General features: G+C 37.4%; 1 protein-coding gene and 4 non-coding genes across 6 annotated transcripts; all 5 read right to left on the bottom strand.

Moving 5' to 3' along the window:
• Nucleotides 1-430: 430 nt before the first annotated feature.
• On the bottom strand, nucleotides 431-21,566 carry LOC144202884 (sodium- and chloride-dependent GABA transporter 2-like). 2 transcript variants are annotated; one of them, XM_077725964.1, is made up of 15 exons: nucleotides 21,230-21,564; nucleotides 20,703-20,887; nucleotides 20,314-20,448; nucleotides 15,466-15,606; nucleotides 15,319-15,406; nucleotides 14,628-14,760; nucleotides 14,213-14,347; nucleotides 13,951-14,054; nucleotides 13,478-13,602; nucleotides 13,031-13,143; nucleotides 12,819-12,956; nucleotides 12,624-12,726; nucleotides 9,929-10,029; nucleotides 6,122-6,292; nucleotides 431-2,198 (listed from the first exon to the last, which is right to left on the bottom strand). In XM_077725964.1, the coding sequence occupies exons 1-15, from the start codon at nucleotides 21,235-21,237 to the stop codon at nucleotides 2,049-2,051; spliced, it is 1,830 nt and encodes a 609-aa protein (XP_077582090.1). In that variant the 5' UTR covers nucleotides 21,238-21,564; the 3' UTR covers nucleotides 431-2,048. The 2 variants fall into 2 exon arrangements, with proteins under 2 accessions (XP_077582090.1, XP_077582091.1); XM_077725965.1 differs by lacking the exons at nucleotides 431-2,198; nucleotides 6,122-6,292 and adding an exon at nucleotides 8,574-9,753 and having other exon boundaries at nucleotides 21,230-21,566.
• A 2,027-nt stretch (nucleotides 21,567-23,593) lies between these two features.
• On the bottom strand, nucleotides 23,594-23,676 carry trnal-cag (transfer RNA leucine (anticodon CAG)). The gene has a single exon. It is a non-coding gene; the product is annotated as a tRNA-Leu (tRNA).
• A 117-nt stretch (nucleotides 23,677-23,793) lies between these two features.
• On the bottom strand, nucleotides 23,794-23,876 carry trnal-cag (transfer RNA leucine (anticodon CAG)). Its single transcript has one exon. It is a non-coding gene; the product is annotated as a tRNA-Leu (tRNA).
• A 117-nt stretch (nucleotides 23,877-23,993) lies between these two features.
• On the bottom strand, nucleotides 23,994-24,076 carry trnal-cag (transfer RNA leucine (anticodon CAG)). The gene has a single exon. It is a non-coding gene; the product is annotated as a tRNA-Leu (tRNA).
• Nucleotides 24,077-24,196: 120 nt separating this feature from the next.
• trnal-cag (transfer RNA leucine (anticodon CAG)) lies at nucleotides 24,197-24,279 on the bottom strand. Its single transcript has one exon. It is a non-coding gene; the product is annotated as a tRNA-Leu (tRNA).
• Between the last annotated feature and the right edge of the window lie 3,472 nt (nucleotides 24,280-27,751).

Here is a 27,751-nt window from a genome sequence, read left to right as displayed (position 1 = left end):
TCTGGACTACCTTAAACGACACATTCAGAAGAAAAGTTGTTTGAATGAAAATAAGAACTAAAAAATAAGACAAAATTTAATCCAGATTCGCACATATTGTAGATGTTTTATTCATGTATATAGAATCATTTCATTCTATTCTGACTAGATCATTTATGGATAGTAGAAATGCACCTGCTGATTGCAGGTGTAATACTGGTGTGTGTCCATAGAGAGTACTTCTGATGTTCCTCACATTGGTCCTCAATGTGCTTGGGGAGGTTGTTTGTATGCCCAAAAATTTGAAGGGTATATTTCCTCTTAGCAATGTGACAATAAGACAATGCTTAAATTGAATGAATACGGCAGGTCTGACTGCAACATTGTTCCCTTTCGACATATAATTTGAACTTCTGAACGTTTCAGACTTTTTTCTTCACAAAACACTCTCTTTGTTCATTTTTTTTATTTGCAGAATACATTTCAGATTTATGGGAGCCACTCAGTAATCTTGATAGCAAGTGAATTTGTTTTTCTGTACTTAAGACACTGTTATGCACCAAGGTATCAAATTACCGTGGTGAGGACTGCCGGCAAGTCCGTGCAGCGGCCCACACCCTCTTACTCAACATCTTATGTGTGCACATTATTTAAGTATTGTTTAACTTACGTATATGTAAGCAGATGATATGTAATGAAATGTATTTTATGTAATTTATATATATCAAAACACAAATATATATTTGGAGTAAGAAGAAAATTCTATCGCCATCAATGAATGTGAAAATTAAAAAAAAACAAAATAAAAGCAAGATGTAAGATGAAATCAGAAACATTTGATAACCTATTGCTGAGGGTTGCAAAAGACATTAACACTATGTTGTCAGTAAACATTTTTTTTAAAAGGCAGAATTGGTGAATGAATTGATTAATTTGAAGTTCTAAAAAAGATTCGGTGCAATAAGTAATATCTACATTATGATTTCACAATTCTGCTGGTTTTTAATTTTACAAAAAAGTCTTAATTTAGTCCCTATAATAAAATCTGTCCATCCAATTCTCTTAAAAGAAGAATAAAAATTCCAGCCTGCTGATATGTTAATTATTAATGCAAAATTGTTCCATCATTTTAAACAAAGTCAAATCAAAGTAGGAAACTGTTGAATTTCAGTATATTGTTTTCCAAAAATAAACAGTATATATATTTTTTTAAATAATGTAATGTGATGAATTGATCAATTTTGGTTGTGATTCTATTGACTTTGTTTTTTGCTGTTTCTTGACATTTACTCTTTGTTCTGCAAAGTTTGCTTCAGTTATGTAAATATAAATATAGTTTTAAAAAATCCATATAGTTTTGGATTAGTTTTTTTTCTTGTAGGATTTAACTCGGCAATAGATGTCCAATCCCTCCCAGTGAAAATGGATTGGACGTCTATAACTATCAATGAGTTAATATCGATACAACTTTTAAAATTTGTATCCAGTTCTGATCCTCCTAACAAATTTAGGATGAAGAATTTAAATTTGCCTGTTTTGCCCATTGAATTTTTCTTGGACTTTCCTGCTTTAAAAGAACAACATGGCAGTGATGGATAAACAAAAGAGTCGATGAATGAGGAGTTAAGCCTGTTCTCATACAAATTGTTAAATTTTGAGTGAACTTCATGCCGTAAAAACACATTTCAGTTAAAGCCCAAATATTTTTTTTTCATGCCATAAAACAGGCAAAATATAGTGTTTTGTTGCAAAATCGAATAATTCAGAGTTTGCGCAGCTGCACGAGTTTAAACAGGCTCATATGATATCAGACATATTCCTGTTAAACATGATATAGTGCTTAAAATTGAGTTTTTTAAAAATAAATTCTGATGAAGCACCAGACTGCTTACATTCAAATTGTTCACACCTTCTTGTTGGCAAACTGACAAATGATTAAAGTGAACTTTCTCTACTGGAAGGCAATAACCACTAAGTAATAATTGGAGAGATATTAAGAGATGTCTCTTCTAGTGGCACAAGAACTTAAAACCACACAGCTTGCAAAACTCTATAAAATGTTCATGGTCTCATACTTGCACCTCCATTTCAACTCCACCACTTCCTTTGTACTCATTGGCGACAGGAGCCACTGCTTTGCTGGGGTTTAGTGGATATTGCTCAGGTTGCTTTGTGGAGTTTTGGGACTTGCTTTCTGGACGACAAAGCTGTTTGAGATTCTGTGGAGATACAAAAAATACACAGGTTACCTAAAAATACCCAAATCCAGGTCATCTAATATTTCCAGATGGCTTTAGGGCTCTTCCAAAGTTGCCCGAGAAGCACACAAGACTGTATATTTTTGCTGTCAAGCGATTACACTTTTCTTTCATTAATCGTGTTTTAATTAGGCCCAGCGGATGAATGCTTAGCGAGCCGGCCTCTCAGTGGGAGACCTGGGTTCAAATCCAGGTCAGTTCACCTGTGTGGAGTTTGCATGTTCTCTCCGGGTATGCGTGGGTTTCCTCCGGGTACTCTGATTTCCTCCCACATTCCAAAAAAACATGCTTGATATGCTGATTGGACACTCTAAATTGCCCCTAGATATTGGTGTGAATGTGAATGGTGGTCCGTCTCCTGATCAACTTGGACAGTAACATTAAGTTAATCATTTGGTAAAAAAAAAAAAATCAATAAAAGTGATCTATTAAAAACAATGTTTAAAGAAAAGGCATTATTGGTACGTATCAAGTACAATGGATGCAGCCTTAAAGTATTCCAAAAATAACTGCAGTTCAGTAAAAAGCAGTTAATATAGACAAATGTGTCTGAATGAAGTAAATGGTGACAGGGCACCAAATTAATGGTTTCCCATTTGGGCCAATAAAAAAAATAATAATAACAAATAAATAAAAATGGTATGCCCAACCTAACATGACATTATTATAAAATGGGACAGAGTGATAGGGCATGTTTTTTCTGCCTTACATTGGTGCGGGCAGTCTGGGTTCTATTCCCACTCGGTGGCGTTGTGATTGTTATTAGAAGTATTTGTCCATTTCAGTGTGCCCTGCGATTAGCTGGCAACTACAAATTCTCTTTTGGAACTGCCAGCGGGCATTTATTCACTAGCCTGGTTGAGTGCAGCTGGATTTTGTAATAAGAGTTCAATAGTCAGGACTTGACTTGAAATGTAATAAACTATTTTTTATTTTCTATTAACAAATGGGTTGTCATGAAATGACAACCATAAACATTCACACTCCATAGTAACTGTAATCCCTTGTTTTACGATCTTGAGCTGTATATGCATGGCAATGTGTTTTTATTAAGATGCTGTTCTTTATTATAGTTGCCCAAAGAGATTCTCCTCCCTGGCAACAATAAATTAAGTGTACACTACCGCTATATGTTTCTTCCATGTCTACTTTGGAATACCGCTCCACCAGCACAGACATGTTCTTAATTATTCTAATTGTGTAAGAAAAGCCAGCGGTTTGCCGGGGGTACTGGAGTCTATCCCAGCTGACTTTTGGCCCAAAAGAGTGTGACACCCTGAAGCGTTGGCAGGCCAATCGTAGGATACAAGAAGACAGACAATCATTTCACACTCTCACGCATACCTGGGGGCAATTAAGAGTGTCCAATCAGCCTACCATGCACGTTTTTTGGAATGTGGGAGGAAACCGCTGAACCCAGAGGAAACTCAGGATAACCCGGGGGGAACATGCAAACTCCACACAGGTGGATCGACCCTGGATTTGAACCCAGGACCTTAGAGCTGTGAGACCGACGCGCTAACCACCATATTAAACGCAAATTTTGGGGGGAAAATAGAAGCAAAAATAATCTCGAAATTTTCCTTCGAACTACGATTTATTCAAACTCTGGGCCAGTATTTTAAAAAAAGCTTTTAAAAATGTAATTACATTTATTTGTAAGCCCTCCTCAGTTGTTTTTTTGATAAATTCTAGGCGATTCTACAGGTTCGCTGTGGTGAACCTCATGACCTTCTTGTCAAGTGTCGCATATTGCAGCTCATAATGCGTATTTCAATTGACAAAATGAAATTGTTTTATTTTGATGGTATAATCTTCAAATATTCAGTTGGATTTGAATAGGAAATAACTAATTTAAATGAAATGTAATCCATTTTTAAGAGCTATGACATTAAGATGATGACACCATATGTGGCTCTAGAGCCATAGATTGGAGACCCCTATGTTGAAATGAGCAGCATTGTTCCCTTGGCAACATCCAGACTAGCCAGAAATGACCCCACACTCAAGGGGTTTGGCATCCCAACCACTGGTGACAGATGAATGATTAAAGCTCCACCAAGCCTATTGTGGCCCAGCTTGACGACTAAACCAAAGAACATTTACAGCTCTGGTCCCAGTGCTGCAGAGCGGCAGAAACAAAACAAAGCACCAAAACTCAAACGGGTTACTAGGAAAATAGCTCAGCCTAAATTCCATGCTCTTAATCCTTTTATTATTTCAAACATACACTCCTTTTTCATATCATGGGTACTTTTTTGTGTAAAAAAACGGGTGTTTTATTTACTTATTCATCTATTTATATATTTTGAAACATATGGTACAAAAAATGCCAGGCACATTTGTGTTGTTTCACTCTGTGCCTTCAGTGATTGGGATGTTAAAATTTATTAAGTGACAAAGATGACCGAATAGTTGCTACATTTTAAATGAGCTGTCCCGCAGGAGGTGGTCAACATACTGCTTGCCAACTCACAACTGGCAACGTCAGCATTTAGTTGTTATTGTTAGCATTGCTGTCAACTGTTGCAATAGTTTGTTACATTGCAAATATCCCAGATAGCAGACAATTAGATGTGAATCAGCTCCAGCTTCACTGGAATCTTATATTGTAATGTGAACTAGCTCTGGATTCATAATTAAAAAAAATTAAGCTGAGCTCATTGTTTCAAAAATTAATTAGTTCATATATAAATCAACAAAACATGTATTTATTTATGTGCATATTTGTTTATTTACCCATATTACATATCTATTTATGTCTTAAATGCCTTTCCTGTTTTTGCATTCTCACCCTCTTGTGGCAATGAAATTTCCCAAATACGGAATGAATAAAGTTATCCAAACCAATCCAAGAATACAGTTATTTCAAGATTTGGTCATGGGTCCAAAGTCATGGAAATGGTTAGCACTTTTTTTCTCCAGTCAGTAAAATGTTCTAAAGTGTGCATGGCTAACACTAGTGACATTTCTTAATATTATTATATTTAGGGACTGGTCAGAATGTTTCAAAAGTGGATCATTGGGGTTTTTCCATCTCATGAGCATGCATCACATTATGCTGACCTGTATGCTTTACCTCAACAGATTACTACACAGATGTCCAAACCGGTCCTGAAGGGCCACAGTGGATGCAAGTTTTCCAATCCAACCATTCCAATCCACATTTTCACCAATGTGGTGTCTTAAAAGTGTAATTATTTGATTGCATTCATGTGCCGCTTGTTTCAATAGAAAGCTCATTGATAAAAGTATTTGTGCTGTGTCGGTTGGAGCAAAAATCTGAGCCCACTCTGTCCCCTTTGTGGAATAGTTTAGACAGCCCTGGGTTACTACAATTTTTTTCTTCAATACAGTCTTCCCTCAATGATCACAAATTCACTGCTTGGCATTTTTTTCTTTAGTTATTAACTTTTTTCAAGTTCATAAAACTGTGAAAATCCCCACTGAGACTTGTAAGCAAAAGCCACTCCTGCTAATAGGACTCAAAACTGCAAAAAAAGTAGTTGTAATAGGGGTGACCCGACTTTGTGAGCTTTCGATTATCGTGGTCATGTCTGGTGTCCATTAACTGCGATGTTTGAGGGATTACTGTATAACTCTCAGATACATATCGTAAAATCATTGGCCTCAATCTGGAAGATGTTGCACCTCTATTGGTCCAAATAACTGACAAAACACTTTACATATGACTGCAATGGCTGGGTCGATGGAGGAAATAAGCTAGTCAGCTTATTAAACATTTCTAGGGAGGGCGTAGCGGGAAATCAGTGATGGCACGTGTGATAAAGTCAACCGGTTACGAATACAGTTCAGAATATTTGTTTCTTTTGATATGTTTTGATATCCTGATTCAGATGTCTATCATCATCCAGTACACATACCTGCGACACTGTGCCTTTCATTCTGGTCACTTTAAAGAGGATCCACAGAGGCACCAGCAGAACACAGAACAGTCCAAGGCACCAGCCCAAAGCGTAGGCCCAGGTTGGGTAGACGTAGGTTTTGTTGAATTTGAGAGGCTTATACCTCACCAAGGAGAAGACGAAGGTACCCTAGAAGAAGACAAAACAAAGGTTAAAACCTTCTGTCGGTCAGCTTGCTTTCATTAACACTTATGTAGGGCCCTGGCTGCAGTTTCCTGTATCTTTGGACACATTTTCCTCGAGATTTCAAGATGATTAACACAGAAAACATGGAGAGCTTGTCCAACTACTTGGAACCTTTGGATGGGAAGTTGGATGGGAAAGCATTTTTTAATTTTATCTTGGATGATTTGGATGTGCTGAATGCGAATTTAATTATGGTCTAGCTCAAGCAAAAATACATTTAATGACAACAAATATGGACAGGAGGCTTGAGTTCAGAATACATTATTGTACTGAAAAACATTTTGTTCTAAATTTCCTTCTGAGAAAGATTAAAAAATATCCATGTAAAGTTTCTAAATGTTTGGAGTTTTCAAAGATTTCCTGAATGGACTGCATTGTTTTTCATCTTAATTCAGCATGTTTAGGACACCAAAATAAAGAATAATGGGTTAAAACTCACTAGAACAGAATTTGATATACTCAAAAGACTGAATGTACTATGAATAGCCAAGTGCCCCCCAAAAAATTGATATAATTTCTGCGTGGGTTTCCTCTTGGTACTCCAGTTTGCTCCCATATTCCATAAACATGCATGCTAAACTGATTGGACGCTCTAAATTGCCCCTAGTTATGGGTGTAAGTGTGCAAGGTCCATTTCTTTGTGCCCTTGCAATTGGCTGGCCACCGATTCAGGGTTTCCCCCGCCTCTGGCCCGGAGACAGCTGGGATTTGCTAATGAGGATAAAGCGGTTCATAAAATGAGATGAAATCTTTTCTCTATTTTGAAATAAATGACTATATCAGCCACATTGTTTTGTGTTTTGGCGTTTCGGTTATGTCAAGTCTAATTTGTGCACATATAAGCCTTACCCTTGTTTCAGTCATCATTTTTTTGCAACAAATATTTGAGAAAATGTGGTAAATCTGACACGCATGCACGTCCAAACAAAAATAACTCAGCTTTGCAATATGTCTGAACTCAACTGCCCGAAACTCTTCAGTTCAAAATTGGATTTGAAGAAAACTAATTAGTTAACACCTGGAACGGATACCAAGAATTTAAAGGGGAAGGCAAAAACTTGACTACTGATTTGAGGTGTTGTATTACAGAAAGCCCACCTATTGAAGATTTGAATGAATAAACCTTTCAATCAATCAAATTAATTGAACTAGCTCCAGTGGTTTCAGATTTATTTTTATCTTAAAATGATGCCAATCTATTTTTGGACTACACATGGCACTTTATTTCAGGACACAATTGCTGTAGACTTTTAGAGAGCAAAGAGGGGTATGTGGAATTAGGTATGAAAGAAAATTTGATGTGTATTGATTTCTAATTTATAATTTTTAACCAAGACTGTTTAAGAGATAGTTTAAAAGGTAGGAAAATTATATGATTGCTCTGAGCCAATTTGAGTTGAATTGAAAAGTTGACACAGATTGAACAAGGGCACATAATAATACACTATAATCATTATTATTCACAATAGTCTCAACACTTTGGGAAAATAGGAACAGTGTGTAACGTAGGACTGAGTTTTCACACAGAATATTTTCAGTTTTCAGAGTTTTATATGATCTTCACTGAATGGAATTCCCTCCTGCGGTTCAATGCAAGCCAGACAACGGACATGAGTTTTGTTATCATAAATATCTTCCATAAAGTCCATTTGACACTTCAGAAAAGAGTCGAAAAAAGGAATTTCAAATCACAAAGAAACACACCAAATACATCAAGATGATACGTTTTCCCAATTTTTCTCCCCACTCATGACCTATGTATGACTTCATTTCATTTTAGTATGCATATCGAGATGTTGTTTTATGGCTACCCTAACAGTTGAGGTGAGACCGGAATCCCCAGGAACCATTATTCGCAGCTGATGTAATCTACAGTGAGAATACGAGGCCACAAGAGAGCCAATTAGAAAGGTGGAGGCATGCTTAGGGCCAACAGTCCCTTGCAATGTCCAGATAAAAGTGTGTTAAAGACGTGAAGCAACAATCCAAGTACAGGTGGAGGAAGTTTGGAGACAATCCCAGCTGTCTCCGTGCCAGAGGCGGGGGACAACACCCTGAATCGGAGGACAGCCGATCACAGTGCGCAGGAGACGGACAACCATGCACACACACACACACACACACACACACTCATTTTTAGGGGCAATTTAGAGTGTCCAATCAGTCTATCATGCATGTTTCTTGGAATGTGGGAGGAAACAGGTGATCAAACCTACAACCACAGAAGTATGAGGCCGAAACGCTATCCACTCAACTACAGTAACATATTTTTAGATTATTTATATCCAATAAAAAGTTATAAATGATTAGATTTTTCAATTTTAAATTGCTCAACTACAAAAATGTATAAGAACGACAAGAAACACTTATAAATCACACCAGAGTATATATAGGTCACATTCTTTTGAGTATATCTATTTGACAAAATCCAACCACGAGAACAGATTCACCATATTCTAACAGATTACTCGTCAACCTTTGCCAGTAGAACGGACCAATAAGAATACAGTCACATCTCTACTTACGAATGCCTCTAGGTACGGAAGTTTCAAGTTACGTTTTTTATATATGCAAAGGAGTGACTCGAGATATGAAAAAGATCCAAGTTACGAAATATCCTAATAAGTAAATGTATTACCTTATCCATTATTTTATTTTGAATTCACCTTAAGCGATTAAAAACTACAAATGCAAAGTGCTACATATTTTCACTCACACACACAGGGCACACGTAAAATTCAAAAATGTACTACAAAGTGTATGGCTTTCAGCCCTGGTGGAAAGGGAGCTTGCCGCCATCTGGCGGAAAAACACAGGTATTACATCTATTACAGCATTGGAGGGCGATATTTCAGTGACGCATGGCACAATTTCATTGCTTTACTTATTTTAAGACATTAATAAACCCTTTCCTTATAATTTTCTTTTGTTACCTCACGTCTTTCGTACAAAATTGGGACACTAACCAATTTTAAAGGGTCTAGTTGGTAGTTGTGTGAAAACCATGGAACGAATTAGAGAATTTACATTTAAAGTACACCTCTACTTACAAAATTTTCAAGTTACGGAAAAATTACAGCATGCATTGTGGCGCTTGGGATGTAAACGTCGTTCAAAGTTCATGTTCGGGAATTCTTTGTTGGTAAGCATTTATGTCGGAATTTTCAACAATTAGCAAAATATACCACAACATTTATAGTACACAACTCTTACCCACTGACAGCAGACAGTAAGAATATGTTTCTCAGTTTTCTCTATGTTCCCTTCCATTCTAAACCCACCTGGCACTGACACCAGCACCTTTCTCAATTTCCTCACGTCACAAAGTTTAAATCCTTAATTTCTTCTCATGTATGCTCTTCCTTGTTCCTCTTCTTTTGTCATTTCAAGCATGTGATTTCAAGCTTGAGAGAAGAACAATGACAAAATCAAGCTTTGTGAGAAATAAAATAACTCCAAACATTTATAGTGTTCATAAATGGGATTCTTCAGCTTGGAGGTCAAATGAGCACCAGATGTGAATTCATTCTGGTTGTCATGGAAAGTACTTGCACCTTCTACATGATTTAGGGCACTCACCATACAAACAGCGGGTGTAACGTAGAGCCAGCAAATCTTCATTACTGGCAACGGACGATATCCTATCATTTCTTCAATGTTGTCATAGAGACGATCTGCTCCTGTTAACAAATAGTAAATTATGTCAGTTTTGGTCAAATTCGAGGAATTCAAAAGACATTTTATTAGCACAATAAAATACCATCAAAATGTCTTTACTGGATGTGCGCTTTTTACCATTGCATTTCACAGCCAGGGAAAAAAAAATATAATTTATGTCTTTAATATTACTGGACATGCAGAAGAATCAAATTACTACAGTTCTCGCAAACCCCCAAATTCTAGTAGTAGTAATCTGAGTCTAAATCACCTGATTTTTAAAATATTCAAATACCGAACCCCGATCTGATTGTGAGGACATATACATACATATATATACACATTTATATATGTATATATACACACACATATACAGACATATATACAAACATACACATAAATACACACATATACACACATATATATATATATACACACAAACACACATGCAGATGTATACATATACACACGCATATATACATTTTTAGCCTTATACTTATGGACTGTTTTGTGACTTATCTTAAGTCAGTAACTCCCCTAGAAAATGACCGTGTTTCACTTCCATTGACAGCAAGAGGCATCCCGTCCAATTTGATTGTGGTTTGCTGTTAATAAGTTGGACATATCTCCCCATCAATGACAGTTTATGAGTTATTACAAATGTGTTTTGAAATCTCAATCTTTTTTGACCCGATTCCAATCCAGTGAAAATGACATGATCGGGCCTGATTCTCAATCACGTGATCGGATTGGAGACTTTGCCCTAATAAAAACTGTTATGTTGGTAAAGATCCACTTCTAATACAACTCTTGTGTTGTACTGTATTCTCATGTCTACCTAATTAAGTGGCAGATGACTGAATTTGTGTTGTTGTTTTTTCCCAGAATGACGCTCCCACCAGTCCCTAAAAAAAAAAAAATTCTACACCAAGCTTTAAAACCCCCTGAGTTTTTAACAAATCCCTGTTAACAAAAGGGTGGAACAAAGTATGAATGCATGTCAAATAAAGAGCACAAAGTCCTCCTTGGAATCTAATGGCCCCTCAGATTTGGATAAGCTTAACCAGGAGTGATGGGAAGAACAAAAGACAACAAAATATTTGGCAGCTGATGTGCATAATAGCCTCAGAACTGTGATACTTGGATAGCACTACACGCCAACTTGTCTAAGCCAGGATACATTAAAGGAATGCGGGCAAAGTAAAGGCTTTTAATACACTCTATTCACCAGTTCAAAACTATTCTTTTAAGATAAAAAAAAATATGATAAAGGTTATTCAATGTGTATCTTTTGTACCAAAACAAATAGATATTCAATTTGTACCTTTTGTACCAAAACAAATATATTTTTCCTATAGCATAGTTTTTTTCTGAGCCCAACTCCCAAATTCCATCCTGTCCTATCCTGGAGACCACCCGAGGTGATTCCAGGCCAGAGACGGAAACACCCTGGACTCACACTCATACCCAGGGGCAATTTAAAGTGTCCAATCAGCCTACCATGCATGTCTTTAGAATGTGGGAGGACACCAATGTATCCGCAGGAAACCCACGCAGGACGGTGGAGAACATGCAAGCTCCACATAGGTGGACGTGACCTGGAATTCAACCCAGGGACCCCAGAGCTGTGAGGCCAACGCGCTAACAACTCAGCCGCCTCAATACATAAATCAATGAATATAATAATAAGTCAAAAGAGTAAAACTAGATTAAAAAGAGAATAGCAATAATGCAAATATCAATTGAATGCATTGTACACTTAGGTTATCGTCAGCAACTTTGTGTCAGCTTCAATTCAGTATAAAATAAGTAAAAAAAATAGATTTGGGGTATCTCTGCCACTTTTAAAGAAAAAAATTATTCAATGTTGCCATTTAATTTGAATAAAGTATAACATTTTTGTACAGGAAATGCACTCTAAATACATTCTTTTGCATAGTATTTTGTTTGTCAGGTCTTCATTGTCTTAGTTACTATGCAGTTGTATGTTTGGGAGTGTACTGTAGATGGCAGTATGTGCTAAATAATTTAGTTCTGGTTTGAAAGTGTGTTGATTGAAGGGATGAGGAAATGAAGGTGAAATGTAAGCACAGATGTCAAACAGCTCAACTGTATTTAAGTCATTATCATTTAAACAATGAGGATGACAACTTTTATCCAATTAATTTTTCTGTCTGTGAAAATTGATTGATTTTAATTGTAAACCATGAAATTGGTATGTAACAGGATGTTTAAATAATTTTAAAAAATCAAATAATTTTAACAAGTATTATATCAATAGACATGTTAACAAAACATGTACAAACAACTATGGCAAGGTAATTTATAGTTTAACAACAGTGATCTCAATTTTACCACTAAAAGAAGCGTGTATATTATTAAATGGAACAGCATTTAGAGAATTGCTTCTCTAAAATAATAACTGGAAAAGAAAAAAAAGCTGCAAATTCTGGGGTTAACTTTTGTTCTTTCATCCAATGTTTCCATTCAAGAATTATTTGCCACAGTGTAAGGATGCCTGAAACTCAATTACTGTGAGAATATTAACATGCTTGCAATTTTTACTCATGTAATAACATAAAAGAACATAAGACTATATGACACCACAAGGACTTACCATATATCCATCCAATTGCTATGGACTGACACACTGAAAGGAGAAGAAGGTTGTTTCCGCTACAAACGTAGTGGTCAAAAAGCTGAAGAAAATACAAGCCCCCCTGGAAGAAATACACAGTGTCAACACAAAGTAATATATATGGCAAAGTACCATTTGATTGCAAAAACAACAGGATAAGTGTTTTGTGCCCACCTCAGTGACGAGTAGAAGACCCAGTAAGAAGCAAACGGTACAGAGACAAAGCAGCAGCAGTTCTCGCCGATAAGCCCTCCGGAAAACAGTCGGGAACATATCTGTTACGGAGGTCATCAGGCACTCCAAGCTTACAAACTAGCGGAGGACAGAAAAGTCAACACAAAGGAGAAAGACACCAGGAATTCCATGTGGGATCATGTGCAAATGACCTGTGTGTCAGCACCCAGAAGGATGACCATGATGAAGAAGCATATGGCCCACAACTGCGGGAAAGGCATCATTGCAACAGCTCTTGGATATGCTATAAAAGCCAGGCCAGGTCCTGTATTTAGACACATGATAGTCATTTTTAAACAAGTGATAGTGCTGCAACTCAAGACGTGATGAAACACGGGTCTGTCATCTCACGAAAATCAAGAGTATTCGATTGGGTAACTTTATTCATCCCATATTTGGGAAATTCCGTTGTCATAGTAGCAAGAGGATAAAAATGCAGAAATAGGAAAGGCATTTTAGACATAAATGGATAGGTAAAAAGTTAATAAATACATGGCGTGCATGTGGAATACAAATTTTGAAGTACATTTGGTATAGTTGTCATTAGGTCATGCTTTTTAGGCAGGATAAATAATTATGTATTATAATTGAACACTTACCTGAAGCTGCCACTTCAGATATGGGCAATCCTTGTTCGTAGGACATGAATCCCAAAACGGAAAAAATTGCAAAGCCCGCCACAAAGCTCGAGCCACCGTTCACCAAACACAGAACAAATGTGTCCCTAAGGACAGAAACATACTTAACACCAAGACTGACTTCACAACACAATAAATGCCTACGTTTTGTCTGTTTTTCAGGGGCAATATGATACAGGTCCTATTCTACTCCCAGTAAAAATATATGTATATTATACAGGATCATCAAAAGTATATTTATATGGGTTGGCAGTTTAAAAAGCACCCAGAGCAGATGGACAAATAAAGGAGAAATGACCTTGAAAAGGTCAAATCCTGGTTTTATATAAACATGACAGAACATTGTCACGTGCAATGAATACAAATATTGTTGAAACATATAGGCTAAAGGGTAAGAACATACATAGCAGAGACAATTATGAAGTAGAACTTACTTGTAGCAGTTGTTATTAAACTCATTGTAACTGCCAAGAGCTGTCAAACTTCCTTGACAAATCCCAAAAGAGAACAGAACTTGTGCACCTGCATCCATCCAAACCTGAAATAGAAATGTTTAATTACCTTATCAAAACGTTCAAAATGGATATGTAAATTTAAGGGGAATATACAGGGTTTATTCTATTTAGCTGTCGATCATCCCATCATGGTGATTTGTTAATTTATTAGTTTATTTTGACTTGGCACTTTATTACTTACTTGAGGGTCCACCAACCTTGTCGGATCAGGATAGAGGTAGAAAATGATGCCGTCCATGGCACCGGGTAAAGTGAGTCCACGGGCCAGCAAAACAAGCAACATAACATAAGGGAAAGTGGCTGTAAAGTAAACTACCTGTTGACAAGAAATATGTAAGGATTAATACTCAAAATACTTTGGTATTACTCTCATCAAATCCAAATGATCAGGGCTAAAATCTGCACCAGGCTAACCACTGCACAATAATATAATCCATTATTTTACACAGATTATAACTATGGCACAGTCAATTGCATCCCAATGTTTGTGGTTTACCAATCTTTCTTGACTACTGTACTACTGAATATAATCAATTGGCTTCTTCTGTAACTCATATGTGTGCATTTATTCACTTGAAATTGTACTATATTTGTACCTTTCCAGTGGATCTCACTCCTTTCCAAACGCAGAAGTAGCACAAAATCCAGGCCAATAGGAGACACAAGGCCAGCTCCCACCTCAGGCTGCCAATGTCTTCGATCCCCTTGGAGATGCCCAGAACCCGTCTCCTTGAAGGACACAAAAACATTAAAAACAGACCCAGGAAAACACGTCACATGTCCTATTGTCCACCTTGGGTTTAGAGCCAAATAAGCACTTACGACTTGAAAATAAACTTTGGATATTTTTGGTTTTTAATCTTCACACTTGTCCATGTGTCACTACGCATTGTTTATGCTCATTTTGTGATTACACTATTTCATTACGTATTTATTTTTTGCTGCTATCGGGATCTCACTAAGCTAGTTTCATTTCTAGCTTGGACGTGTTTTATTGCAAGGATAAATAAGCAAATCGGATCGAAAAATTTAATGTAAACGTCTGGGTGATGCCAAGAATTTGGGGATTTTACTGTTTTATTGTTGTTGAAATTGTTTTGTACGTTCAGTTCTATTATAATACGAAAATGTTCTAAAAAAACATATCACTGTTTCACTGAAACTAAATTGACGTGTTTAAGTTTCTATTGTAGCAGATGCATTTATTTTTGCTCAAGGCCCATGTAATTAACGTACAACAAAACTAATTCTCATGAACAAAATACAGATTTGAAAATCAATACTTACTCCCAGAATTCTGTTGCAGGGGTTGTTGCATTTGCACCAGCTGTCCAATTGGATGACATATTTTTCTTGTCAAATTCAACACAGTGTTCTAAGGAAACATGACAAATAAGATGTTGGCACAATAAGATGAAACCAGGTATGGTGTACCTGTGTTCCAGGAATTCCTGCAACTGGCCCATGGAATCTCAGCATTGAAGGATGAAAATAGATAGAAGAAAGCCCAGGCTTGGATGACGATGTACGAAACGGCAGCATAGGCAATCACTACCTGGGTTGCATATCCAATCCCTGAGGAAAGAAGTTGAGTGAACCCACAGTTAATACAAACTGGTAAATTAAATACGAGCTGTGTTGCATAGTTCATTTACATGTCAAGCTTTTTTTTCCTTTGTTGTACCATCTGCTAATCACCTGCCTATGTTAACTGAACACCATAAGGGTGGAGTTCACAATCTTCCTGACACATGAGATGGTGGTCTCCAGTAAAAGAAACCACATAAATACAACATGGATGCATATGGTTTCGCTGAGCCTTCTGTCACTCGGACCACTTTGTTTGCTAACCACATGTTTTTCTCCAATTTTATTTCAAACAGTCATCAGAAAGACCAAAAGGATTTGCGTCTCAAGTTTGTACTATCTGATATTCCTACTTGTGTACATTACAGCAAGGTCAAAATCAATTAGAAAGCCCTGATTGATAGATAGCGTGTTCACTGTGCTCCTTAAATACCATCCATCATTCACCATCCGGGTGCTGTAAATAACCAGCTTGAATCACATGTCATAAATTGAAACCAACTTTGACCTTTGTAAGGATGAATGGTTCAGTAAATGAATGACTAATCTGTTTTAACCTGTCGTATTTCACCCAACTAATTCGGAAATGTTGCATGTTTAAGTTTATTTGCAACAAAAAATCTGCGGATAAGCAAGTTTTTGGTAGTATACAAGGCCATGTAAACATTGGAAAACTTGGGTAATACTTTTCTAAACTCCCTATCTGGCCATGCAAACCAGCTGTCAGAATGGGGACTTTATTTAAAAAAAAAGCCTTCTGGAAATGTTTTTTTTTCCACACATATTCTTGAATTCTAGATTTGCAAAATATTCTATGAGCATATCAATGATTGACACATTTTTCCGAGATATCCCATCTCATTAGCATTTACTTTTTGCATCATCCTATTAAAAAGGTACACAAACAACCAGCCTCTCACCCATAGCACAGGTAATGATTCCCTAGAGAGCTTGGAGGGAAACAACTGAACATATTTCTATTTTCTAGTTGCCTCCCCTCTGTGGAGTGAACATTCCACTCAGCCTTTCTGTACCCAGCAGAGGAAGTGTTATAGGGGTACCAGTAAGCCAACAACTGATTTTTGTTCTTCAGGTTCAAACAAGGGTCAATTTGAATGCCTGCAATTCTAACAGCAGCCACTTTGCTCTAGCCTTTACTTCCTGCCTGCTGTCTCCTGGCTAACAGCCACATGCTGAGAGGTAAACTTTTGTTCTCCTCTATTGTCGTTTTGTTAACATGTCTGATTCTGACTGATGCTTTCAATTTCCAGCAGTATCACATTAAACTGAAATAAACTTCCATGACGAATTGAGGCTATGTTCAGACTGCACAATTAAATAAGTGTTCGTCTTTTTAATAATTGATTTTCCAGTCCCAATATTCAAACTACAGTCATACCTGTACTTACAAATGCTTCTAGGTTCGAAAGTTTCAGGTTAGAAAATGTTTTATATGCAAATGAGTGACTCAAGATACGAAAAAGATCAAAAGTTACGAATTAAAAACTACAAATTCAACATGGAAGATATTTTCTCTCACACACACACACACATAGGGCACACGTAAAAGTCTGAAATGTACTACAAAGTGGACAGTTTTCAGCCCTGGTTGAACGGGCTCTTGCCGCCATCTGGCGGGGAAAAAAACAGGGGTATTACTTCTATAATGGCCCCATTTCAAAGACGCAGGGCACATTTTATGCTTTTTTTATTTTAAGACATTAATAAATCATTTCTTTATAATTTTCTCTCATTTTTCTGTTTACTCATCTTTCATACAAAAGTTGAAGCGGCACGGTGATTGAGTGATTAGTGCATCGGCCTTGCAGTTCTGGATTCAAGGTTTTAATCCAAGATCAATGTTTTTGCAGGTACTATGTGGGAGGAAACCAGAGTATTGTCACTCAGGTATTCAACATCAAATGAGTCAGATATGCATGATCAAGAAAGTAAGTCTTGCGATGGGCAGATTGCCATGTCGCAGTACAAACAAGACATTGTTCAGGCCCGAAGAAAACTAGCAGACTGGTTCAAATCTTACTCTCATGCAATCTACCAATGCTACCTTGGGGGTCAACATAATGAGCAACCCTGGTATACACCAACCCTTCACTGCACTTGTCCTGTCCTGTTTCTTTGCATTCACTTTCCATATCCTGTGATCTACAGATCCGCTTCTGGCAGGAGCACCCAGAGCAAACATGTGCTTATTGAAAACCCACACAAAGGATGACTCAACTCATCCTTTCAGGTGGTTAATGCTTTATATATATACATTGTTTGGCCTTAGATCGACCCAAGTCATTTGTCACAATTTTGAGCACTTGGGGCTAGGCCTACACCAACAGGGCCCAATGGAACACAAACCAAAGTAGCGAGTCACCTTCCCATGGGCTCTGTGCCTCTGGAGGTGTGGTGCAAACCAAAACGGGTGGCAGCCATAAGCCTCGTTTGTCCAATACTTGACTACAAAAGCTGTTCTTGGGTCGTGGAATCCGGAAAGAACCATTGAGTGAGGTTGAAAAGCTCCAATACACTTGTTTGGCTCTAGTACCAGCCTTTTGATAAAAGAGTGGAATTTAGTTTTCCCTGGAGTTGGCCACAAAGGGACACACATAGCCCGTGTGGGAATCAAAGGTAATGCTGATCTGATCCAGAATTAGTTCCAATACGAGTTGAAATCACAAATTGTATTGATCCAACCTATGAAAATCTCTGATACATAAAGCATATGTACCCCTAAAATGTTGCATTTTGAAATTGCTTCACAGATATGGCTGTATATAATGTCGCAAAGATTTCCTGAAAAGGTCTGTTTAAAAGTGAGGCAGAACAATGAGACCTGCTTCCCTTTGGAAAAACTTTTCAACACTTTGTTGGCCAGAAAATATTTCCTGCGAGCCGAATTTTTTTTTTTTCCGAGATGAAGAAATGGCAAAGCTGCAAACCGTTTACCAAGCGTGTTCTTAGGCAATGGGCTGAGCGTGTTTGGGTTTGTTAGTCATCAGGCCAGTGTCATCAATCATGGTCACCTGGCTGCTTAAGCCAGCCAGAGATCTGTCACGTCATTGAACTGTGGCTCACAGTTTACTGGCAGTATCTTCTTGCCTTCGTCTCGCATCATGTATCTTCATCCAGGATTGCCACACCCCTGACACCACAACCTCTGAAACCTGGCCTCTGTCATGTGACTTATCTGAATAGATTATTTTCAATAGCCCAATTTAGAAGTCTCTGGTTATGCCCACACACACACACCGGTGTGATGGCTTCAAAAGTGGGGGAAGTTTGCAGTCTGGCCAAGGAGACATAAAAAATTGAGGGTGCAAGAGTCAAAGTACACAATTTTCTGCCTTCCATTAATGAGACGGATTACTGGAGCTTTGGCCACAGCAATCCTTGAACATGTTTTTGGCAGTATTGGACTGTCAGGGCTTGCAAAGCCTTCTCTGCTGGCCTAAAAAAATATCTGAATCAGAGACGGATGTTAATTATGTTTTATCCATGAATGCTAACAATTCTAAATTGTCTGTCAGCTTCCTTTGAGTGCTTTTCCTCTGGTTGCACAAATTCCAGATGGGTTTTCATATTTAACCATCTAACCAATCACATTTCAGCCATTATTTCTTGCCAGGGTCAGACAAAAATACAAGGAGGCCTTCACAATCAGTTCTGCAGGCTCTGCAGCATAAAATAAGCATAGATACAACTGTTGCTTTAACCAAGTGAGGCTTCGACTTGTATATAGTGGAGGAAGATGGATGGAATCTAAAATACTGGTTCTAGTCCTACTTTGAATTCCTTTTTGCATTTCTCTTGGACTATTTGCATGCAATTTTCTCTTTGTAAAGTTTCAAGTGGCACATAATGCAACGAAAGTGGCATTATTGTTTGTAACCGGCACGATATCAGCTTTGTGGTAGACAATATTTGGGGCATAATTTTAAGCAATAACAATACTACTGCTATTTAAAATGAATTCAATGTATACATGCTGAGGAACTTGACACTTTAGAGGCTGGAAGGAGATTTTAGCATTCAAATGTGCAGTGGGAATCTGGTGTGGTCAGATACACAGGTTTCTCAGGTTTAACGTTCATATGCTAGAATTCACAGGTGTTGATTATAGTGGGTCACTTTGCCAAACAATAGGGCTTATTGATGTGGGAACCATATTTGATGGTGCTCATGTCACTGAACACCGTTAATCCATGACTGGGAGGTTGTTTAGTTTTGCTTTTCGACTAATCCATCTGCTACCTTTGTTTGTCCAGATTAAGGCCACGAAAATATGACTGTTTTTTCAAAGTTTTATAGTTTTCATGCATTTTTTTGCTGAATAAACAATGAATATTTAATGTCCCTTTTTATAGTATGACAGAAACGTTATTTTCAAACTTTATTTCATGAGTGATACTCAGAATTTAAAAATAAAAATACATGAAAATGTGTGCATTTATTTCACGAGTACATAATAGGGTGACATATACCATATTTGTCTCATAATAATTGAAGCTTTTTCAAATATATAAAAGCTAAAAATGCAAACTGTTTGTCACAGTGAGTTTTTTAGAGCACATCCAAATCAATCAAGTGTGACTCATTTGGAGTGTGTTAGAAATACAGTCAGCTATAGATGAGCTTGATAAATTATGTAAGTTCATGTTAAAAAATTCAGTGTCATACAGTACTCACCTTCAAACAAAGGGCAGAAGTGTCTCCAGCATGTAATGCATCCCTGAGATGTATATTGGCCCATGGCTGTCTCCAATAAGAACATTGGGATACCACAGGACAGAAGAAACAGGACATACGGAACCAAAAATGCACCTGTGGGGGAGAAAAGAAACAACGTGGGAGATGTGAAAATTTGTTGGCAGATTTTCATGTATTTCCAGACAACTTTATACTTTGGTTATTTTGTTTCACCTTGCTGTGCTCTCAGCACTTTGCGAAACAAACTGAAATTTCAAACCTCACTTGAGTGACTTCCTTTTCATTCTCATCGATATTATAACTAAGTCAGTGTGTTGGGTAGAGAGCAGGAAACAGGAAATGAGAAAGTGCGACTTAAATAAGCTCACCTCCCCCATTTTTGTAGCACAAATAGGGAAACCTCCAGAGATTCCCCAAACCCACAAGGGTTCCAGCCACAGCCAAGAGAAACTCCAACTTATTTGCCCACTTGCCACGGTCCAGTAACTGAGTCTTCTTCACCAAACTGTTGCTTTGACCAGCCACTTCATGGCTGCTTCCTTTTAGGAATTCCCTTGGCATTTTCAAAAAGGATATGAATTACAATTGGAGCGCGCAACCCGATCCCGAGCATCCGTCACTCTCTTTAGATAAGGATGGACAACTATTACAAACACCGACGTGTTTGCATTCAAGAAAAAATGACTCAGCTGACCACTATTTGGCACCACACAGTCTATTTGTTAATTTATCAGTTGAATTTGGCACAGCCGGATTACCAGTAATGAGAAGTTTCCACAGGCAACAAGTGTTTTTTTTTTAAAAAGACGCAGAAATCTAAATCATTCTCTGGAATTCAAAAGAAAAATATATATATAGTGGTACGTAATTCAAGTAAAATAGACGAGATACTTACCCCTCCATCACAAAGCCCCCCTCCTCCCCTGAGAGTTGCTTACGGCAACAACAAAGTGATCAGTATTCCTCTCGGATGGATGCACCACAGGCTCTCTGTACAAACAAAAAGTCATGAGCGGAGCCAGAGTGAGAATCAAAGCTGCTATGGTTCTCCCCAGTCTCTGAGTCGCCTTGTTGCCAGAAGCTGCGCTCCACACCAGGCGGCCGCACTTGAAAAAGTGTTTGGCTCTGACAAAGGTTCAAGGTATACACCACCACTTCCCTGCTGTATTTTTCCACTGAGACAGGAGCAGCTCCAGTCACTGAGATTAGCACAGTTGCTAACAACTAAACCAAATCAGCTGAGCCGTCTCTGTTATGTCAGTGGCTGTAAACAAGCTGCATTTATCTGCCAATTGGGAATTTGTTGTGTTCAACCGTAAATTGTGAGAAAAGAAAATATAAATTGCAAAAGCCTGCTCCTTATACAAACATCCTGTATGGCAAACAGCAGATCTTAATCATCATTTGATGTATTGCAGAGTCCTTTTTTAGCCCATGGGATCCATTTAAATGCATTATAAATATATATTTTTTTCATTTATCTTGAGCAATGCGATCACTAAGATCTCAGAATTTCCGTTCTTTTTTTAACCTACCACTTCCTCTTTTCAGTTTTTATGGTCGTGAACTTTTCCCCTTTTGTCGTGTAGTTTTGTCTTCAGCGGCCCAAATGCTTGAATTTATGTAATTAGTGTAATATGGAGATTTTTAACCCGAAAATTGCTTAATTTTAGAAGAACTTGGAAGATACCATGATTAAATAATGTTAAGAACAAATATAAGTGGTAAAATACTTTTGATGGTGCAGGTGAATGAATAATCTTAAAGCACCACATTTTTTTTTACAAAAAAGATAATTTATTGCTTATTTATGGATTATTTATTCTGTCATTATTTATAAGTTAGTTTCTTGGTATTATTTATGCATTTATTTATTTTGTGACTCCTTGTGATGTTGACTAGTTATTTATATATGATGTATTACTTATTTATCTTTAAATAATGTTCCGAACAAATAAGCGGTAAAATACTTTTGAGGCACAACAAAAATACTTCATAGTAAAACACTTCATTGTGGGTGTCACTTAATAATGAAAAGGTGTCCAAGGTAAAATCAGAACCATAAATCTGTCACTATCCCCCCTAAACTCTATTCTGCCTAACTGCATTCCCCAAATAAACCACACAATACAAACAACAATAATGGGAGAACATCAAACTACCATCTCTTACACATTATTACAGTTTCAGCCTTGAAAGATACAGACTCAGATTTTCCACACCTCAAACAAATTAACTGGACAGACCAAAAAAGAAACAAAAAAAACCCTAAATATTAATACAATCAACATGGTTCCATCATTTTCCCAAACTTACCTTCCTTTATCATGTGGTCACAGATGGAGGTCAATAAAAGTAACAGGCTTGTTTTATCAACATGAGGGAAAGAAAGTACTGAAGTGTATTTACCAAAGTAGAAAAATTTAAATATTTGTAGCAAAATAAATAACTCTGGTAAAAATGTTAAAAGAAAAAAAATGTGTCCAGGTAGTAGGTTTAGTCAATGTGTGGCTAGACAATGAAGGACATTTTGTCCATTGTCCACTGAAAGATACATTATCACCAGCTCTTGTACACAAATAGTACTCAAAAAGGTGACTCACCCACACATTGATTCACTTAGGCGATTGGTCATATTGTCACAGCTGCAGTTTCAGCATGTGACGACAAGAAGGGCCAATTTTTACATATTTGCAACTTGCAACTAGTGTGTAGTAAATTTAAGACTAATGATATTGTTTTACCTCATCCAAGAAAGACTTGCAAGAATCATTTTCTTCTCCTTTCCAATCATCCAGAATCCAGAAATATGATTGATATTTCATCTCACCAAAACACAACATTAAAAAAAGTGACAGCTTCTAACCCTTCATCAATATACTCTTGAGTTATGGTACAACTGTAAATTCATTAATTAAATGCCATGTTTGACATTATGGTCAGAAGGCTGTAATATCCAACTAAACCGCTTTTAGGACACTTGCCAACACGCTCATTTTCTCGTGACCTTCGCTTGACTCACACTAGTCTTCAAGCTATGAATAGGATTGAAACAATGAAGCCATTGCTTTATATGAGATACCCATTTCAGAAACCATAAAACAGGGCACATTTATAAGCAAAAGACAGGCGCTGCATTATTCCAGGCAGTTAAATCCAAAGCAACCAAATCAACCAAGCAAGTACAAGTGGGACAGTATAGTTTGACAACGTTCCCATTGTTTCAGAGTAGATCACTTTTCTGTCATCTAAAAAAGGCTGTCAGAAGTGGGATTCGAACCCACGCCTCCAGTGGAGACTGCGACCTGAACGCAGCGCCTTGGACCGCTCGGCCATCCTGACTCCCTCTTACATCTTTGGGGTAACTTTGGCTAAATGCAAACAATTTTAGAGGAACACAAGATTGACAAAGTTCCCAATTTTGAAGAGTAAATCACTTTTCTGTCATCTAAAACAGGCTGTCAGAAGTGGGATTCGAACCCACGCCTCCAACGGAGACTGCGACCTGAACGCAGCGCCTTGGACCGCTCGGCCATTCTGACTCACTCTTACAGCCCTTTGGTAACTTTGGCTAAACCTAAACAATTTTAGAGGAACACAAGATTGACAAAGTCCCCAAAATTTCAGAGCAGATCACTTCTGTGTCATCTTAAACAGACTGTCAGAAGTGGGATTTGAACCCACGCCTCCAGTGGAGACTGCAACCTGGACGCAGCGCCTTGGACCGCTCGGCCATCCTGACTCCCTCTTGCGCGGTGTCAGTAACTTTGGCTAAACCTAAATAATTTTAGAGGAACACAAGATTGAGAAAAATGTTCCCAAAATTTCAGAGTTGATCACTTCTGTGTTGTCTAAAACTGACTGTCAGAAGTGGGATTCGAACCCACGCCTCCAGTGGAGACTGCGACCTGAACGCAGCGCCTTGGACCGCTCGGCCATTCTGACTCCGTTTAACATCCTTACAGTAACTTTGACTAAACCTAAACAATTTTAGAGGAACACAAGTTTTTTTACTGGATCGTTTGGAGAAAAAAAAAACTACACCCACGGCGGCTCTCGGGGACCGGTTTGCCCACCCCTGATCTACACGATCATTTTGAAAGGAACCTGCTTGCTTGGCCTTTCTCCATGTTTCCTCTAAAAACAATAAATAGGCCAAAGTAAGTGAACCATTTAATCTCAAACTGTGATCTGGTGTGATTATACTAACATTCACTACAAGACCAAGTATTTGAAACTGGCTTAGTTGCATTTGGATCTAAAATAAGTGGTTCCAAAAGTATGTGGGTGTTTACTCCTATAACTAAAACAGTAGAGATTCACAGAAAACATTTGGAAAGCAAAGTCGACACTGTTTAATGCACAACAAGATATTTTCATGGCATGATTTTAATATAGTAATTACACTGACTTGTACATTTTGGACAAATCCACAGTCTATAAATGATAAAAGTCCCAAAGGATCAGGCTCACTATGCTCTTAGGAGATGATCAATTGAGTGGAGAGCAGCCAAGTAAAAGTCATCCAGGTGAGGAATGATCAAGGAAGGCAAAAAATAAATCAACCAATGAAAAAAAATATCCCCCTTATGTCCTTTTTGAGAGTAAAAAAAAAATGAAGCAAAGATGCTTCTAATGGCTATATCGGACATTCACCCATGGATGAATACAAACACATTCAACAAACTTGAATAAATATATATCTTTTTTTTAATAGCTAACTGAGACAAACCAAAGAACCTATACCACATTGATTTAATCATTGCTTCACAAGCCTCCCTTTTATTTCCCATGTTTGACATTATTTCCCATATTTGGCACTCTTTCAACAAAGGTGATCTCACACTCACACACACACACACACACACACACACACACACACACACACACACACACACACACACACACACACACACACACACACACACACACACACACACACACACACACACACACACTAAGAAATGTGTCACTTGAATGTACAGCACAAACCTGTCCATGTATAGAGCGTCACCCCCTGGTGGTGATGGCACTGCATTAATAAAATTCAACAAAAGAACATACAGAATATATACTTTTTTTCCAATATAATTATTTTGTCTCATGAAAATGACGTTCCCGTGTTTAAGGAATATGATATCAAAGTCAACGTGATGAAATTGCCTTGATGAGGTTGACATGTTTTTGTATGGGGCAACAGAGCTGTTTCTCACATTTCCTGAACTTTACATTTGTACCAATTTAAGTGCTTGTGGAAAAAATCAACAACAACAATGGAAAAAACTAAGGAAAACTAAACCATCATATTTTTCATGTTAGTTTTGTGATGAATCATATGTGTACAATGATCAAATGACTGAACTACATCAAAAAGATAAGACTCAAAAATGGAAAATTCTTGACTTGGATTAGCAGTGCTATTCGTATTATCAACAGTATGATTTCAATTATGAATTATACCCCTAAAACAAGTACAAAAAATAAACTTAAGTGCCAAGAGAAATGACTTGTGGAGGGGTATTCCTGCAATCCACAGAAGCCCCCCTGGACCGGTTTGGAGTACTCTGATCTAACCTTTTGCGTACTAGTACTTGCTCCGAATACCCCTCCATTCTGAGTTGTTAACCAACTACAGTCCAACAAAACCATCACATCTTAAGTGTTTCTCTTTACTTGTTAACACCCCCGCAAACACAAACAACCTGGGGAGCCTCCAATAACCTTTTACAGTCTTGAAATACACAATTCTCCAAACCACTCAATAAATCTGCTTGGAAAATCAACAGTAAAGGCATGAGAGTGGAATAACACCAAACACAAATGAATCCCCAGCTATCAAACGGTTACCATTACATTCATTTTCCAACAGCGTTGGATGTTTTACATCCTGGTTGTTTACGTGAAAGGCACAGTAAGAAAACGCTTGATGGATTTCTGGAGAATATCATTTCACGCTTAAAAGGTAAACAAAGCAAGCCCTTTGGTTTGACAACCCTCTTGAACAACATGCAAGTGTTTGGCTGTAAAGTGACACGCTTTGATGGCGTCAGCTGTCATCGACAGATTTGCTATGTGAGATCGCGTGTGTGCAACTCAACTGTTAATTCACTTAGTCATCGGATTAGGGGAGTTGTCACTATTGGGGTTATGATGACGTTGCCAATGTTATGAATACATTACACTCACAGATGACATTTCGATGAGATTTTTTTCATAACCAATAGTGACCAAGTGCAATTTCCCAAAACAGTTAAAGAGCTAAATTACAAACACCTTCCTGACATGATTTAATCATTTTTCAAGGGAATATTTTTTTGATAATTGAGATTTGGGTAGCGCTGCATGATGAAATCGTCAAAAGGAAAGAAAAATGTTTTATTGCCACTACTAGTTTGGTGTCAAACGAAAAATAAAACAAACAATATAGCATTTAAAACAACCACATGGCATTGCTTGAGAGTCTGTTTTATGTTATATTATTATTGTGGCCTTCTGGTTAGTGAGCTTAGCTCAATGTATGGTGATGCATAAAGTTTTATATTATAACAAAATGTGGGGATTGTCTTGGTGAGCCCTCCATTTAAAAAATAAATTATTTCAACATGAAGCTGGGGTCTTCAGACTGGGCTGTATTTTGCAGCCCCCTAATGACAACCTGGTTAATAACTGTATCTTAAAAACATTCAAGATGTTCATGACGCTCATGTTGTTGTTGTGTCATTTGCTATCTATTTCTCTGTGAATAATAAACAGATCACGATGAAATTTGGTATGTATATTGTCCAGATTATACACATTGATTTCTGTGCCTGATTTTTTTTTGTCTTTTTACATTTACCAGGCGGTTAGGAGTTAGCCAGCTTTTCATCACAGTCTTCAACCTGTGGTATTTTAGTTGGGTTGATACTGACCCCAATGGGTATTATTATCCTTGGAGAAATTTACAATCTTAAAAATGACATTATTAACTAGACATAGGAAAATGGAAAGGTGCAGTGAGGTGTAAGGAGGAAGAAGGTCAACAATGTTCTGGAGAAATGTTTTTGTTTACAACTGTTATTCATAAAATGGGGAAGACTGGATCGCATGTATTTTTTCTGTCGTGCTTGGAAATCTTTTTGTGAATGTGACCCAAACTCATCAAGAGTTTGAGACCCGCAATCTTAAATTAAAGTTATTCCGGCCAACCATTTTGTCAAAAATTACCAAGAATTTACCTAAAAAGGCCAAAAACTGACTAGAGTTAATGTAATCGTATGCTCGGAATAAAGTGACAAATGTTTAGCCAATGCAGAGTAGTGTGGTCATTTCAAAAGTACCCAGATTTAATTTTTTAAGTCTTTACTAGCACGTAAATTGAAGCAAAAATGAATTACTTTTGATTTAATAATCACTAATATATACTCTTATAAAATAC

This window comes from Stigmatopora nigra, chromosome 10 (genome assembly GCF_051989575.1).
Source record: "Stigmatopora nigra isolate UIUO_SnigA chromosome 10, RoL_Snig_1.1, whole genome shotgun sequence".
Lineage (NCBI taxonomy): Eukaryota > Metazoa > Chordata > Actinopteri > Syngnathiformes > Syngnathidae > Stigmatopora > Stigmatopora nigra.
Note: the sequence above shows the minus strand (reverse complement) of the source record. Positions and strands in the feature narration are given on the sequence as shown.